This window comes from Macadamia integrifolia, chromosome 7 (assembly GCF_013358625.1).
Source record: "Macadamia integrifolia cultivar HAES 741 chromosome 7, SCU_Mint_v3, whole genome shotgun sequence".
In the NCBI taxonomy this organism is placed as follows: Eukaryota; Viridiplantae; Streptophyta; class Magnoliopsida; order Proteales; family Proteaceae; genus Macadamia; species Macadamia integrifolia.
Genome location: NC_056563.1, coordinates 18,226,598 through 18,243,803, shown reverse-complemented (window position 1 = coordinate 18,243,803; position 17,206 = coordinate 18,226,598). Strand labels below are relative to the sequence as shown.

The window sequence follows — 17,206 nt, the reverse complement described above, 5'->3', positions numbered from 1 at the left end:
TTTTGCAAATTCAAGTTCTAATTATTTACCTTAAAACAAGCTCCCCACCACGTTCCAGTCATAATATGGCCGTTTGACCACTAAAACAAGCAATCGACAAAAAAAAAAAAAAATACACTCAACTCACCGAAATCTCAGTATTTATTTCGACGAAACGAGATTTCGAACCTTGATAGTGATAGTAGTCGTACTGACTCTATGATGATTTGGCATCAGTGTTCGGGACATCCCTCTTTTGTTGTTAAAAGGAAACAATTATCTTATTTATTTACATCCTTTCCTTCTACTCATGTATTTCATTATGAACCATGTACTTTTGCCAAACATTGTTGTTTCTGTGATTCAACAATGCCAAAGTTTCTTCCTGGTTTGAACAATTAATGAAAAATTATCCTTTTTTTTTTTTTTTTTACTCTTTCATGACATAAATATTGGAAAAATATTTATGGAGTAAAAACAAAAAAGAAATCTTATCCGTATCATGGTAATAGATCTGCAATTCCCTTTCACATTGTGTATACCAATGCTTGGGGACCTTGTCCTACTACCTCCTTTGTTTGGCCATCGTTATTTTGTTTCATTTGTTGATGGATTTTCTCGTTGTACTTGGACCATTCTTATGAAACAGAAGAGTAATGGCTATGATGCCTTAAAAAAATTCTATAAAATGGTTTGTACCCAGTTTGAAACCAATATCAAAATTGTCAGGTCTGATAGGGGGGAGTATGGTGGTCTACAAAAATTTTTACTGACAATGGCATCATCCATCAGCTTGCTTATGTTGATATACCCCAACAAAATGAGGTAGCTGAGAGGAAAAATCGTCATTTGTTAGAAGTCGGTAGAAGCCTTCTACTTGACATGCATATTCCTAAAACTTTTTGGTATGTGGCTGTTTTTACTGCTGCTTTTTTCATCAACCGCATGCCTACGAAAATCCTTGTGTCCTGAAATCCTATTACACTCTTGTGTCCCGGTCTTCTGCTTTTACTCTTCCCCCAAGGTGTTTGGGTGTGTCGTTATGTGCATGTTAACAAATCCTCCAGCACCAAACTCGATCCCAAGGCTCTCAAATGCCTCTTCCTTGGGTATTCTTCCACTACAAAAGGCTACAAGTGTTATCACACTTCCTCTCGTAAGCGAATTCTTTCGAAAGATGTCATTTTCCTTTGAGTCTATGCCCTTCTTTGTTTCTCATCAGCATCCTCTTCAGGGGGAGAGTGGAAGTGAAAGTGAAAAGGCTGTTGATGCCATTCCGTTTCTTACTTCCTTACCTGCTAGGTTGTTACTCCTTTTTCTCATCACATTTGGGAAACATAACGAGGTAGATGATGTTGACTGTAGATATTGTTGGTACAAGTGGCCCTTGTAAAGAGAAGGAACCTATTGTGTACACAAGAAGGACAAAGAATACCAAGAGTCCTCCTTGGATCCACATCCTGAGCTCCCCTTTCCTCGTCAAGTAACATCTCCTATTCTCATTCTGAGTTAGATCTCCCTATTATTGTTCATAAGGGTAAGAGAGCTTGTATTAATCCTATAGTTTATTTCCTACAATGCTTTCTCCTACAGGTGTTGCTTTTACAGCTGCTCTTTCTTCTGTTTTCATCCCCAAAATTGTTACTGAGACTATGTCAAACCTCAAGTGGAAACAAGCCATGTCTGAGGAAATGATGGCACTTGAGAAGAATTGTACCTAGAAATTGGTTGACCTTCCTCGGGGGAGAATCCCAATTGGATGCAAGTGGGTCTATACAATCAAGTACCAATTAGATGGTGCTATTGAAAGGTACAAGGCAAGATTGGTGGCCAAAGGGTATAATCAAGTGTATAGAATTGATTATCAGGAGACCTTTGCTCCTGTAGCCAAACATAACTCAATAAGAGTTCTTTTATTTGTGGCGGAAAACAAAGATTGACCATTATATCAGTAGGATGTGAAGAATGCCTTCCTCTATGGAGACTTAGAGGAGGAAGTGTACATGTAGCCCCTTCCCAACTTTAAGTTTCCGGTAGCTGATGGTAAGATGCGTCTCCTGAAGAAGGCGCTTTATTGTCTCAAGTAATCACCAAAGGCTTGGCTTGAGAGGTTCAGGCAGGCCATTCTGAAGAATGGATATTCCCAGAGTCGAGCAAACTACATTATTTATCCGCAGAGGTAATGGTACCATTATAGCATTGATTGTTTATGTTGATGATATCATGGTCACTAGAGACGACAATGATGAAATAGTTAAGCTGAAAGCTTATTTGGCAAAACAATTTGAGATCAAGGATCTAAGACACTTGAAGTATTTCTTAGAAATTGAAGTGTCAAGGTCTAAGAATGAAATCAACATATGCCAAAGAAAATTTGTGCTAGATTGGTTGAAAGATACAGGGATGCTGGGAATTGACTAGGCAAATGATTTATTTTTACATGAGACTTTTTGTATTAGGTAGAGTAAAAAACCAACTTTACAATAAATCTAAGATTACTTGTAATGACAAAGTTCTGCTCCGGTCAAACTTATTTTAAAGTTCACGAATACTGTTAAAATCGTCTGAATGAAAATAATTTTATGGACATCAAAACAAAATATTATTTTTATGGCACTTCTGGATTTTGCAATGTTTTAGCATGATATGATTTTGAAATTTCAGAATTGAGAAAAATCTAAGCATTTGAAAGTTGAAAATCGCCCCTACAAAAAAAAATCTCGTTTTTGTTCTTGGACATGGGGGTTGATTTTTTATCCTTTTGGAATTTGATTTTTTAGATTTTTTTTTCGTTTAAATATGAGGTATATGCTTATTTATAAATAATATCTTAAGTAAATGAAATAGCAAATAATCTTTACTTATTTGACATAAATAAGTGTTGAGCTTGCACTAAGGTGACAGTCGCCTAGACCCAAGGTTCAAGAATTTGTTTCGTTTCGGTATTTCAGTGGTTTTGAAACCACAGAGCCGAAATTTTGTCCAAACGATGGACCTTTTCCCATGTGTTTCGCTCGCCATTTTGGGCTGCTAATGGCTGCACTGGCCGAAATTAGCAAAATGAGCAAAACGAAATGACTGAGATGGTCGAAATTTCAACAAAATAGTACTTTTTATGGGCTGAAAGAATAAGCAAAATTTCAAAATGAGGTGATCGAAATATGACAAAAATTATGCACTTTTATATTTTGTATGCCATTTTGTCTCGGTAAAAAAAATAACGAAATATCCGAGATTTCGACAAGTTCTCAGACATTTCCTAGACCCCAACTAAACCACCTGGATGCCTAGGTGACACCTCGACAACTATGGACCTAAGAAACCAAACGTTAAAAGCATCAGAAAGTAAAGGTAGGAAGATCACTAAGCAAGGTGGTAGATACATAACAGAAACAAAGGATCACATGCATGATCACACTCACGTGAATCAAGAATAAACATATTCAGGGGGGAGGGAGAAAGAGGACTGGCATTAATATATGGTTTAGTTCTAATATAATGGAAGATGCAAAAGAATGCATAAATCATTTTTCATCAAGGATGAAATGAACTATATGCAGCTCATTGGAAATCAAAGATCATAAGGAGGCTAAAATAACTGTATCATTTGTGAATGAGGATTAAACTACTGAATTCTTAAGCTTTATTCATGTTATGTTTCCCTTTTCACTCTGTATATCAAGTGTCTCTCTTTAGCATCAATGAAAGAAAAAGAGAGAATAGATAGATACCTGTCAAAGAACCAAAAACTTCAGGCATTAGGACACCAACATTGTTTTTGGGAATCGGAACACCAAAAAGAAGAGCTAATGTTGAAGCCATATCAACCTGGATGACCACAATGAGAAGCAAGTATCAACTCAGCTCAGTTTGAAAGTAAGACAACAGCAGCAACAATGAGATGATGATTGTAAAATTACAAGAATAAAATGATACAGGACTCGAAATCATGCTATTTCCAATTACCCCAAACAACAGATACCCTCTCATAATAAAGTGCGTAAGCTATGTTTTGCAAACTAGGGGTTTCAGATTAGCCAGAAAATGTTGTATATGCGGCTGCAACATGGAAATAACTGACCATTTATGTTTCTGCTGTGAATTTTCACAGATGCCCAAGAGATATTGTAACGCCCCGGCCCCATTAACCTTGCACAATATTGTCCACTTTGGCCCATGGGCCTCTAGGCTTTAAAATGCGTTGTGCAATGTTAAGGAGGCTAGAGGTTTTCAACTAGCCCAGTAATCTCTCCCTAGGTGATGTGGGACTAAAGTTTGCACACCTTCACCGATCTCCCAAACCCCCTGGTACTTGCCGTATTCTTGGTGGGGACACCTCACCGATCTCCCAAGCTGTTCTAGTACTTGTCGTATTCTTGGGTGTCACAGATATCTTGTGGACTTGTATAGGGTTGTGTATTAGGTGTACCCCCACTTCCCCCTTCTCAGTTGAAAATGTTTGCTGATTGACCCAACTTAGATATGAATCCAAGAGCAATGATCCGATGGAATCTGATTCCCTATGGTGTTTACTAATTTTGATGTTAAAACTGGAATAGGGGTTTCAAGGCTTTCTTAGAGTTGATCATTGATTGGTTTTATTCATGATCTGCAAGCTAAAACCTGAGAGATAAGTTGCATGCGCATCATTGCTGCTTAGCTTTGTTTTCTGCTTCTCCTGTAAATATCTTTGAAGACATCTAGATACAATTGTACATATAAGTCATCTCTTTATTTTTTATTAATAAATTTATCAAACTTGCCCATCAAGAAGGATTAAAATAATAACGAACTGGGTGGCGAGGCAGTTGGAGAGGGCTCTCCAGACTGTTGCCTATGCTGGAATGGTTCAGAAGACATCAGCAATCTCTTTTTAGAATGCCCTTTCACATCCACCATTTGGAAGTGTGTCCTTACGAAATGCTGGCCTGCTAGAAGAAGACCCCTTCCCCTTATGAGAGAATGAATATGGATTGTCATGATGTTTGTTGGCAACTCTATCTTGGACACTGCCGGAAAGCTTGCCTTTGGTACTGCCATCAATCATATTTGGATGGAATGTAATTTTCACACATGGACTTCCAACTCCAGATCCTTTGATAGGATTTGGAAGGCCATCTACTCTGACATCTCCTCCAAGCTTGCTTCGATTAATATCCATCCTGTTGTAAACTCCCCTAGGAACAGGCTAATTATTGTCTCATGGGAATTACCCTAGTCTCTTTTGATTTCCCCTCCCCTTAAGGGTGTAGCCTATTTGTTTGTCTTTTTTTTTTGCTAGAAAATCATTCGTATTAAATATGAATAAAAAAATAACAAAGAGAAACAATATGATACACAAAAGAAGGGTCAAAATGCAACCCCACCCTCCCACCTGGAAGAGTGAGGAGATGTACCTAATCCACCTTCGGCATTGCCATTAGTAGAAAAGGACACCGCCCTCAACTCAACCACACAAAGAACACTCAACAACTAGGACTAATTCAGCCTATATCTTGGACAACCTGAAGCATCCATATCCAAATCCATCTTGACCAAAGGCGAGTGATTTAGATATGCACCCATGGAGTTATCTATACCCATCTAGGTATCCAGCGAGAAATGAACCGGATCCATATTTGAGTCCTTAGTCTAGTAGATTTTAGTAGTTTATTTTATTTAGGAAACTAATATCTTTAGTTTATTTTATTCTGTTTATTTTTTAGAAGTTGCACACGTAGGACATAGTTAGAGTTGGTTTAGGATTTCTTTTCCTTTTGAGTTAGTTTCCTTTTAGGATTTCTTTCCATGTCAGAGTTTTACAATTTCCTATTTATATGCTTGTAATTGATTGAGAAAGACAGATGGAAGAAAATATGAATTGAGTATCTGTGAAACCTGCGGGCTTGTGTGTGCGATTCTCTTCCCCCCTCTTCTTTGTGCAATTGTTCCCTCTCCCCTGCAACTCTAAGACCCATCTTAGGGACTTCTTCCCTACCCCTACCGGCCCTCCATCAATTGGTATCAGAGTCGAAGGATCCCTTCCCTTGCTCTACTGAAGCACAACTCCATCCCACAACCCATCGCTGCAACTCCCACACTACTCCCTGTAACTCCCTATTCTCTGTTTCAGCCCTACTGAGAACATCCCTCCATTCCCATTCTCTGTTCTGTTCTTACAGGTACTGAGAAATAAAAAAATAAAAAATAAAAAAAAAGAGACAGAAGCAGTAGAAGAAGAGAGAGTCGACAGAGAAGCTGGCAAAAACCGCTACCGACCTCTTCTCAGTCGAGCCCTCTGCAGGGTTCCAGTAGTGAAAAAAAAAAGGCAACAGAGAGAAGACAGAATTAGAAGATGAGAAGAGAAAGAGAAACAGAAGAAGAAAGTACAGAAGATGAAGAAAGAACAGAAGGAGAGAAGAAAGAAGAAGACGAAGAAGAAGAAGAGAGAGAAGAACATACCTGGTTCGATCGATCCACCGCTGGACATCGAGCTTCTGCCTTCTTCTCCGTCTAGGTCCGACTCCAAAAAGGAGGACTCCTTTTGTCGGTAAAATCCCACATCCCACGGTCTCATATTTTATCCTTCCCTTTTTCTTTAAACTCTTGTGTGAACTTCCAATAATACCCCTCTCTTCCTTCATTATCTCTTTTTGTCCTAATTTTTAGTCACTTCCAAGTATATCCTTTAAGAGCATTCCTTTGGATATAAAGTGAACTTTTAATATTACCAATTCTGCCATCCCTAAAAATGAAAAAGAAAAAAAAAAACCAACATTAGGGGAATTGATGTAGATATGCACCCATGGAGCGATCCATACCCATCTGGGTATCCAGCGAGAAATGAACCAGATCCAGATTGAGTCCTTAGTCTAGTAGGAATTTAGTAGTTTATTTTATTTAGGAAACTAATGTCTTTAGTTTATTTTTGAGAAGTTGCATACTTAGGACATAGTTAGAGTTGGCTTAGGATTTCTTTTCCTTTTGAGTTAGATTCCTTTTAGGATTTCTTTCCATATTAGAGTTTTTTTTCAATTTCCTATTTATATGCTGCTTGTAATCGATAGAGAAAGACAGATGGAAGAAAATATGAATTGAGTGAGTATTTGTGAAGCCTGCGAGCTTGTGTGTGGGAATTCTCTTCCCCCCCCCCCCTTCTTTGTGAGATTGTTCCTTCTTCCCTGCAACTCTGAGACCCATCTCAGGGATTTCTTCCCTACCCCTACCGGCCCTCCATCAGCGAGAAGATACCGGAGAGAACTTCAAACTGAGCTGCTGATTTTGATAGATAGTCAGCAATTGAATTTGTTTCACGATAGCAATGAGTGATTTTTTCACTCCACTCCTCCTAAATATGTCATGAAGTTTATCCACCTTTGACGAGCTATCCAAGGGAATTTATTCTTCAAAATCAAGGTCACCACCGCAACCAAGTCACATTCAATCCATTACCGTTGCACACCAAGCCTTTTAGCATTCTCTATCCCTGATATAATAGCCAAAAACTCCGCCTCAAAATTGGTATGGATTCCGAGATAATCCCTGAAGCTAGCCATGACCTCTGCCTTATCATTTCGAAACACACCACCTGCTCTTTATTTACCTGGGTCCAAGAGAGCAGCCATCTTTATTCAACTTCCACCACCCAATCGGAGGACTCCAATAAAATTTCAAAGACTTCTCGAGGCCTGCACTGCACCCCTGCAAACCCCACTCTTGTAGCAGTTAACAGAACCGATATAGAAATAGATGAACCTGTATGAACCAAGGTCTAAGAGCTTATTTCACTTCTTACCATCACGAAACAGTGATCCACAAACTTATCTTCTCCTTCATACCATCTAGCACTCCTCTCCATCCAAATAAAATATAGAATCAGAACAAAGCCTTTCTGCCACACTCCCTCGAAAGAAATCATCTTTGCTTGAGCCTTCCACCATTCAATCAAAACATCCTCCCCAGTAAACATAGGCCATTGGACCCCAAAGCAATCACAGAGTTTCTGCCACATGGATCTTGCAAAACAACATTCATAAAAAATGTGATACCTTGACTCCTCATCTTGACCGCATAGACCACACCTAGAAGTCATGGCCACCCCACGTTTTTTCACATTGTCATCCGTTGCTAATTTGTTTTTTATCAACCTCCATCCAAACACAACTTGGCAAGGCTGAAGATGAGATTGCCACCAGAAGGAATACCACCCCACCTTAGGCGATTCCCTTCTAACATTCTCCCAAGCCTATTTGTTTTAGTCTGGCTTGTTCCCACCTTGGTCTTGTATTTTCCCCCTTCAAGGCCTTGTATATCCCCACCCCCCTTTTTATCTACCTTTAGTAATGAATTTCTTATCCACCCAAGAGAGAGAGAGAGAGAGAGAGAGAGAGAGGAAGAAGTATAAATAATATGGAAATTTTTTATAAGGAAACAAATTTAATAAAAATGAGACTCAAAATAAGTTAGCTTTTTCTCAAAAGGAAAAAATGGTATGGATACAAACGGGTATTAAATGGGCCTAGACTTCAATAATAATTTAAAAAATTCAGACTAAAAAATACTAAGCAGTAAAAATACGATATATAATATGGTTCCTACTTTAAAATTCGGGAGCAAAATGTACAGGCATATATTTTATATGTGCAACATGTACTTGGGATTTCAGACCTATGGCCAAATGGCCAAGTTGATACATGAACACTCTCTCCCAGTGATCGAGCTAATCTACGACCACCCTTTCGTCCTACTGCCCACCTGCTAGTAACACCAGTCATTTTTTTTTTTCTTTTCGAGCTCGAAACAGAAGATGTATCAAGAAAGGACTAACAAATAAGTGGAACGATTTCGGTATTTAATTCCCAATCAGCGATGCTGGCTCCTCAGGGCTCTATGTTCATTCTGAAGGGACAATGAACCCTAGATTTATCTATCTACTTTCCCTAACTATCATACCAAGAAACACACATTGAAATGGAAGTTCAAAGAGTAGGCACTTAACCAAAACAGATATCTATCTTCGAGGCCTAGTGCTTTAGGAACAATAAGAACTTGTTCTTCTGTAAAGAATCCATTTCCTCCATCATGGTTGTCATCCATTTATCACTGCAAATCGTTTAAAGCATCCTGGTTGGAAGGCTTGCATACTCACTGCATTTGGCAAAAAAATCTTCCTCAATCTTGCATTCATCATTGCACAGTTCTAGAAACGGCTTGTGCCTACACTCCCCTCCATTGACTATTCTCAAGCACTTAATTTTATTTCATGTCTCTCGTTTTACCTTAACCTTCCACTCCTTAAATTTGGTGAACACCTCACTTTTATGCTTTATAAAGTAGTTAATCCTTGCACAGTTGTAGAAACGGCTTGTACTTATACTTCACTCCATTGACTATTCTCAAGTATTTAATTTTCTTCCATGTCTTCCTTTCTACCTCAGCCTTCCACTTCTTAAATTTGATGAACACCTCACTTTTATGCTTAATGAAGTAAACCCAAACTTCCCTTAAGTAATCATCAATAAAGGTCATGAAATATTTTACCCCACATTTAGAGTTGATTGGCAAAGGACCCCATATATTGTTGGGTACACAATCAAGCACACCTCCTTACTCATATGTCTTGCGATTCTGAAACTAACCTTGCACTATTTCCCAAACACAATACTTGCAAAAGTTCAGTTTGTAAGTAGTTTTCACCCCCTTTAACTTCCTTTTATGAAACCCCATTATACTTTTTTCTCCCATACACTCAAGCTGCATATGCTACAGATGGGTATCATCTGTATTAGACTTCGCATCTGTAGTCACAGATGCTCCACCTACCACCGTACTTGTGACACCCAAGAATATGGTAAGTACCAGACCCGCCTGGGAGATCAGTAAAGTGTCCCCACCAAGAATACTACAAGTATAGGTTTCAGAGATCGGTGAGAGTGTGCAAACTTTAGTCTCACATCGCCAAGGGAGAGATTACTGGGCTAGTTAATAACCTCTAGCCTCCTTAAGATGGCACAAGTAGTGACGCACAACGCGTTTTAAAGCCTTAAGGCCCAGGGCCAAAGAGGACAATATTGTGCAAGGTTAATGGGGTCGGGGCGTTACAGTACTCCCTCCTAGTCTGTATAGGTTCCCAGTTAACTGCCTCTTCATGATTACCATAGCTCCGTTAATAACTTTGAGAACTTAAATGGATTTTGGTTATAGGGGTGATTTTCAATTTTTAAATGCTGGGGTTTTTCTCAATTATGAAAATTTTAAAACCAAAAGTCCGGTAAAATAATCTTTTGTTTTGATATCCATAAAATTATTTTCATTCAAGCGATTTTAACAGCATTCGCGCACTTAAAATTAAGTTTGACTGGAGCATAAATTTATCATTACAACTTAGATTTAAGTAATCTTCGACTCGTTGGAAAGCTGGTTTTAGGTTTTAACTAATAAAAAATGTCTCATGTAAAAATAAAATCATTTGACCAGTCAAACTAATTATAGAACAAGAGCATTCTCTAAATGTTGATTTTTTATTACTTAATATGACTTAATGTTAATTTTTTATGATTTAATATGGCTAATTATTGATTTTTAATGACTTGATGTTGCTTAATCTTGATTTTTTATGATATAAGGTATATATAGCTTACTAAATAGTGTTAGAAAATAGGGAAAATAAAAAATAACACTTGGTAGCCTTGTTTGCCTTAAGGCAGGTGCTTCTCGCCTAAGCGCTTAGACAACCCTCCACCACCTTGATTCGCCTTGGCGCCGTGGCAACTATGTATCAAACTAATCCTTGTGTGGACACACGTAATACGAACAACCAGAATCTAAAAATCCAAGAATCAGAGAGTTAATTCTTACCTGATGATATAGAGAGTACATCTACATCATCCCCCTCACTTGATGATATAGAGAGTACATCTCCATCATCCCCTTCCTAGCTATCAGCCACGCTGGCTTCCTCAGATGCCTTATCTACACCCTTCTTCTTCAAGTGCTCCTTCCTCTTCAAACAATTTCTCTTCATATGACCTTCCTTCTTATAGTTATAACATGACAACTTTGTTTTCCACCTTGTGATTTCCATCGACTCCTTTTAGATCCCTTATGATTTTATCTCCCCCATTTCTACTCCCTGACCTTTCCAAAGAGACCTCCTTGAGGTTTCGCATTGTTGGCCATTTTCATTGTTTTATTAGACATAAGGGCAGTCATAATAATCAAGGCGACACTTAGGCGATGAGGCGGTTCAGCCTGGACTAGTGCCTTGGTCACCTAGGCAGTGCCTCGATGCCTTTTGACTTCATCCGTCTCAAGGGTCTCCTCATACGAGAGTCGTCACCAGGTGATCATATAATGCTGGAAGCGATGCTAGAAACAATAGGGTTTTTTCTTCATCCTTAATCAAAGCCTTCAAGCTTACAATTTGGCTTCTAATATGACTGAACATGTTGAGGTATTCTAACAAATTCGTACCTTCCTCTAGATGTAGAGAATACAACTACTTCACGAACAACTGGTTCATCAGGGAATTTGTCATGTAGATACTTGAGAGTTTCACCCATACCTCCAGTGCAGAATGCAGATTCACCACATATTGTAGGGCATCATCTGAAAGGTTCAACCAGATGGCACTTCTACCTTCTCCAACTCTTCCAGTCTTCATCACTCACTTTTTTGGGTTTCTTAGACTTCTCAAATAAAGTCTTTGCCAAACCCTATTATATCAAAAGATTATTTATCCTTCATAGCCAGAGGGTGAAGTTGTTCTTCCTATTGAACCACTCGATATCGTACTTGATGCTCAATCCCTTTCCTTCCATCACGATAGCAAACCCCAGAAAATGAAAAACCTAGAGGATCTGATACTAGTTTGTAAAAAAATGAGAACCCAAAAGAATGATGTAGAAAAAAAAAACGAATTGGAATTGAAAATACATAATCATGTAATGCACACAAAGATGTATATACTTCCATAAGATTGCCTATGTGTACAATGAAATGAGATCTCCTCACTATCAATGGAGAAAGGGTTACAGCTGCTCATCCTCACAACTCTCTCAGATTGATTACAGAGAAAGAACCATCGCTACAATATATATCAAAACCTAATATGGGTAATTAAATGAAATACCCCTATATAGCCTCAAAAAACTTCCTTGGGGGATTTAGGCCCTCGGCCTCTAACAACCCTTTGAAATCAGCCCACTTATGCAACTAACGGAATACAAGACATCGTACACCTAACATCTTCTGCTATACTATGACATGGCTAGCTTTTTTATTCCGTCAGAGGAAAACTTGATTCAGCATCAGCAACATTCTAGTGGCTTTGATCTGGCCCGACACTCATTTCAATACTAGGAGTCTAGGGCTCTAAAATAAGCATAGGGGTAACTCATTGCTTGTATTGTACTATTGTTGACTTGGATATATTTGACTCTTTTCTTTGTTTCAAACCATGTATCATGCATGATTTATGAAATCTTTTATAATTTGATGTTGAATCATTCCTAATAAATATTTAAGTTGTTTTACTTGAATTACATGTATTCTAATACTAAACAAAGTGTGGAATAGCATATATGAAGAATGAATATAGTTTACACTATCAATCTAGGGTCTGAAGTCAAAATACCATGCTGGGTGATTTTTTAAAATGTTAGCCCGAATAATAGTTTTTTGAGGCATTATTCAATCCGCCTCTCGAACTTATGGAGTAGAACCAACCAACCTCGCTTGAATATCTCAGCCTTGCTAGAAACAAGCATTTCTGAAGCAAGGTTGGGGCTAGGTCTAACCTTTATGAAAAATATAATTAGTCCTTCTCTACTCCTTCGGAGCCTCAACTATTCATTTTCCACAGGAAAAGGAGAAAGGGAGTTCCAATCTGTTTAGAAGGCTAAACTATGGTGTCCCGGAAGTTTCAAGACCTAATTTGGCTATGTGGGCCCCGAAGCTAAATATTGAAACGTGAAAAAAAAAAAAAAAAAAAAAAAGTACGAGTTTCAATCAAAATTCTAGTTTCGAGCTTGGTCAAAAGTAGGCTCAAAATCGAAACCTCAAATCTTAATTTGTAGTAAGTTATGCTTCAAAAATGTATTTTACATGTACTCTAAGCATTTCTATGCATTTCTTGACCATTTTCATGTGTATCTTGCGTCTCACCAATACGATATCTCTTAAAATCACCCGTCCTACACAAAACCGATACCAATACTCTAAACCTTGATCAAAGACACCATCTTCCAAATGTCAATCATTAGCAGACTTTGAATGAGAAGGGCAATATCATCAGCACAACCTAGACCGGGGGCATAGCACTGAAGCATGAAGTCATTAATGACTTCAAGTTTCAAACCGCTAACCGTCCAAAAACCAGGAACATTCCGGTTTTTACACATGATATCGAAATTCTAAAACGCAAGGGGAATTTTTAAAATTGATTTTGTTGTTATTGGGTCACCAAACCTCTCTCCATATATAAGTGGGTTATGCTCTTTCACTTCCTCACAAGTCGTAACGACATTAGAGTCATCAACACTTTGACATTTAAGAGTAGCCCTTTATTCCGCTCCAAGAGAGGGAGAGAGGACGCTGGTTCGATCTGTGCTTGCCGTGGGTGAAGAAGAGGAAGAAGAAGAAATGGAAAGAAAGACACAAAGATGGCAGCTGGTGAGAAGAGACTGCGATGAACGGAGAAAGGAACTTTCCACCGAGGAGGCATTCAGGGCTGCCGATTTCCGAAGAGGGCAAGGGTGAAATCAGGGATAGTGATAGGGTTGGCTTACTCTTTCTTTGTTCTCTTCTCCCACAGTCAGTAATTGACATGCTGCTAAAGATGCAGTAGGTACCATACCAACAGTTTCTCCAGCCAGGCAGGTACAAGTGATTGCAGTGAAGGTGTGAGGCCATGAGTTGACTGCCTTCAACAACAAAGGTTCTGTTTTGTGCAAATATACAATAATTTTTTTTACATTGATTAAATCAATATTTTAACCTGAATGACATATATTTCACATATAATATGTGTTTGATATGTGTTCATCTAAAATACACACATTTTCCCTATATTTTTGGATCCCATATTCTTGGAAAAGATTGGGGCAAAAAACATTTGAATCAAATGGTATGAGAGGCATATAAAACAAGCATTTACTATGCTCAGAACACTATGTCTATACAAAGACCCAGAAGGAAAGAATTCACAAAAGTAAAGCTATCAAAATATGATTCTGAATGCCTTCTACAGAAAAGTACTAGATGCTGCAACATATTTAAAATCTAAGGCTCTCTTTGGTTTGATTTGTATTTATATTTATTTGGCTTATTTCTATTATAATAAATTAAAATAAATCACAAATTGCTAAAGAGCTATTAGTGATTTGTGACAAAAATCACTTATGTTGATTTTTGCTCTACTCTTTAATAAGCATGTGTGATAAACTGCTCTAAATTAAGGGTAAATTGGTAACTTCAATCTTTCTTATAATTTCCATAACAAATTCTCAAACCCTAACATCTCTCTCACTCTCTCCCAAGGTAAAACCTGAAACCGTACTCTCTCCCTCACTCTCTCTCGAACCTGTTCTTATTCCGAAGATTTCTAGAAGACTCAAGGCAAAAAGTGCTCGAAGATTTTCAGTTTTATCCGGGAAAAACTAGGTTTCCGATGATTGGCTCTATGATTATAGCGTTATTGACGAAGTACCTGATGCGAATTTCAAGCTCCGGCAACCGGGTTTCACTTGTCCCTTCACAGGAAACGGTTCATCTTCTGTCAAGTATTTTGGTCTGCTCTCCCAATATTTCATACTATCTATTGATTCTTACCAATCTGGAATGAATCATCCACTTACACTCCGTTTTCTTTCCCATGCTTCAATTTACAAACCCTTGTGTTTGAATAACAGAGAAATGTTCGGCTTCAGTATAATTGCACAAAAATTTCTTACTTGGGTTTTCTTTTTCCTATTCTTTTGGTAATTGGTATTGTTTCTTTTGATGAGTAATCTATGTAATGTGTGGTAGAGAAATTCTTTTGAGGAACCAACAGATATCACGTTGAATGGTTGTGTTCTTTTAAGTATTAATGGGTCCTTGAACCTCAACGAGGACACTTGGGATTATAGGTAAGGATTTGTGATTTTTCTTCCATGAGCGGGATGGAAAGCGGTGATTAAAATTAAGGATCAAAAGGATTATTCAATATGAATCAGTTTTTAGATTTGAGTTTCGTAGGGCCTGAAATTCATGCTCATTGTACAGAGAAATTAGATCAAATAGTTGAGCTTTGTTCTTTTTGATTATTCATACTTTACCATGGGCGGTAATTGGTTGAGTTTGCTAATCTTTTCGTGTATTCCTTGCCACACCCAATAGGTAAGAAATTTTTGCAGTTGGTGTTTGCATACTTTACGAGGAGCAAAAATAGGTTCTTCAACAAGTCTCAAACACTTTAACTGAGTAGACACCTGACCCCTGAAGATAATTGATATGAAGCTCATTGGAGAAGAAAACCTATTTTACAACATCTTCCTATCTGTTATGTTACTTCTATTTTTACAAACCTTAATCCATCTAATAACTCTGCATCTTCTAAAGAATCATTGATATGTCAATGTGCAAATGACAGCTCTTGTCCATCCTCTGCTCAAGGAAGCTCTGTTATAAACTTCCCTTGGTCGTACTCTACAAACATCAATTACAGGGTGCCTCTTTTGTAGTGGATGAAGCAGTCTTTGGTAGTTAGTATCTTTTTGCTGCTTGTACGGTAGATTTCAATTTTTTTTTATTTTTCCTGGTGGATCAAATTGTTTGTTTAATCAAGACATGGGGTATATAGTGTCAACACGTCTTCTTGTGTTATGAGATTTTGATTGTTTTTTTCTTTACCAAGATGTTTAAGTGACTTAGTATTTCCTTTCCGTTACTGCTTGTTGGATGATGCAGGATGACTTGAGTGATACTCAAATCCTACACTTGAGATTTGCTCATAGCTGAATATAAGCTTCCCAAGTGTGAATACAGAATAATCCTACACCTACGTAGAAATATATTGAGCCAGAATTTTGGTGAGAAATTAAAGTAATGTTCTTGTTATTCAGATGATTCAGTTTGACAGATAGGGTTGAAGGCACTGTAATTGAATGGGTTCAAGTATTAATGTTTCTAAGGATTGAAAAGGCTATTGATAAATGGTGTAGTTTTTTTTTTTTGGGGCAAAATTGTATATACAAGATTGAACATGCAAACTACAATGACTAAACACTTGTAAATTGACAGCCCAAGGCTAACCCAAAGTAGCACCATGAATCCAACTGAAAAACAAATATCATGTAGATTGATTCCATGGACTTCTTGTTCATGTTAGCTGAAAAATTCTAGTGTTAATACAACATCGGAAGTTTGAGATGTTTATGATATCTTTATAAACTTATATATATATATATATATATATAGTTTGTGCATAAAGATGAAAATGCCTTTTTTTCTCTCACCACCCAACAGAACTTTTAAAATGTTTGGATGTTTTTGCATTATGCAAGCTCTCTTGTTGAGTTTGGTTGGCTTTAAGGTATCCCAGTTTGTCACTCCCCGATCAAGAACTTCCACCTATCTACCCTAGGCATTGGAAGAACAAGCATGGATCTGTGTCCAGGACTCTAATCCACTTGGTTGAAACCATCTGCTTGATGTAATAGCTAGAGGCTTTGCTTATTGTTTCATAACAGCTTCTCTTTCCTTCTCTGTTGTGGGTGAACATCTTGCTTCTACTAATAAAGTATATATTATCTGAATAATGATGTTTAATTTCTTACATTTTGTACTTAAAGTGTATACATATTTAAGTATGAATGTATGTGTTTGTGTGTGTGTAGGGGGGGTGGGGGGGGTGGGGGGCGTGTTAAAGACTTACAATGCTTTCAATCTTAAGTTGGGTATTCTCTTTCCAGTAAGGTTTGTGGAAATGACTCACGGACACTCATAAATTCCAAACTCTACTTGATGGGTCTTTAGCTCAAATTGGTAGAGCACTTGGAACATTAACATATTCCAGGCATGTTCCAAGGGGATCGTGGTTCAAATCCACCAAGGCCCTTTTTTTTGTAACAAGGCAATTTAAATTCAGCTCTACTTTTAGGAATGCGCTTGGTCCAACGGTAAGGTACGAATGTTGCGACTCGGTGATCAAGCAGTTGAAATAGCTTATCGACATTCTTGGGTAAGGCTGTGTAGTTCCCCCCCCCCC

At 37.9% G+C, this 17,206-nt stretch overlaps 1 protein-coding gene across 4 annotated transcripts in view; it reads right to left on the bottom strand.

The window, feature by feature from the left end:
* The window catches only part of LOC122083974 (GPI ethanolamine phosphate transferase 2), a 63,357-nt gene that overhangs the window by 34,243 nt on the left and 11,908 nt on the right, over window positions 1-17,206 (bottom strand). For all 4 annotated transcript variants that reach the window (XM_042651931.1, XM_042651932.1, XM_042651934.1 and 1 more), the window contains one exon: window positions 3,711-3,807. In XM_042651931.1, the coding sequence (XP_042507865.1) occupies window positions 3,711-3,807 (97 nt within the window). The remainder of the gene's footprint in view (window positions 1-3,710; window positions 3,808-17,206) is intronic.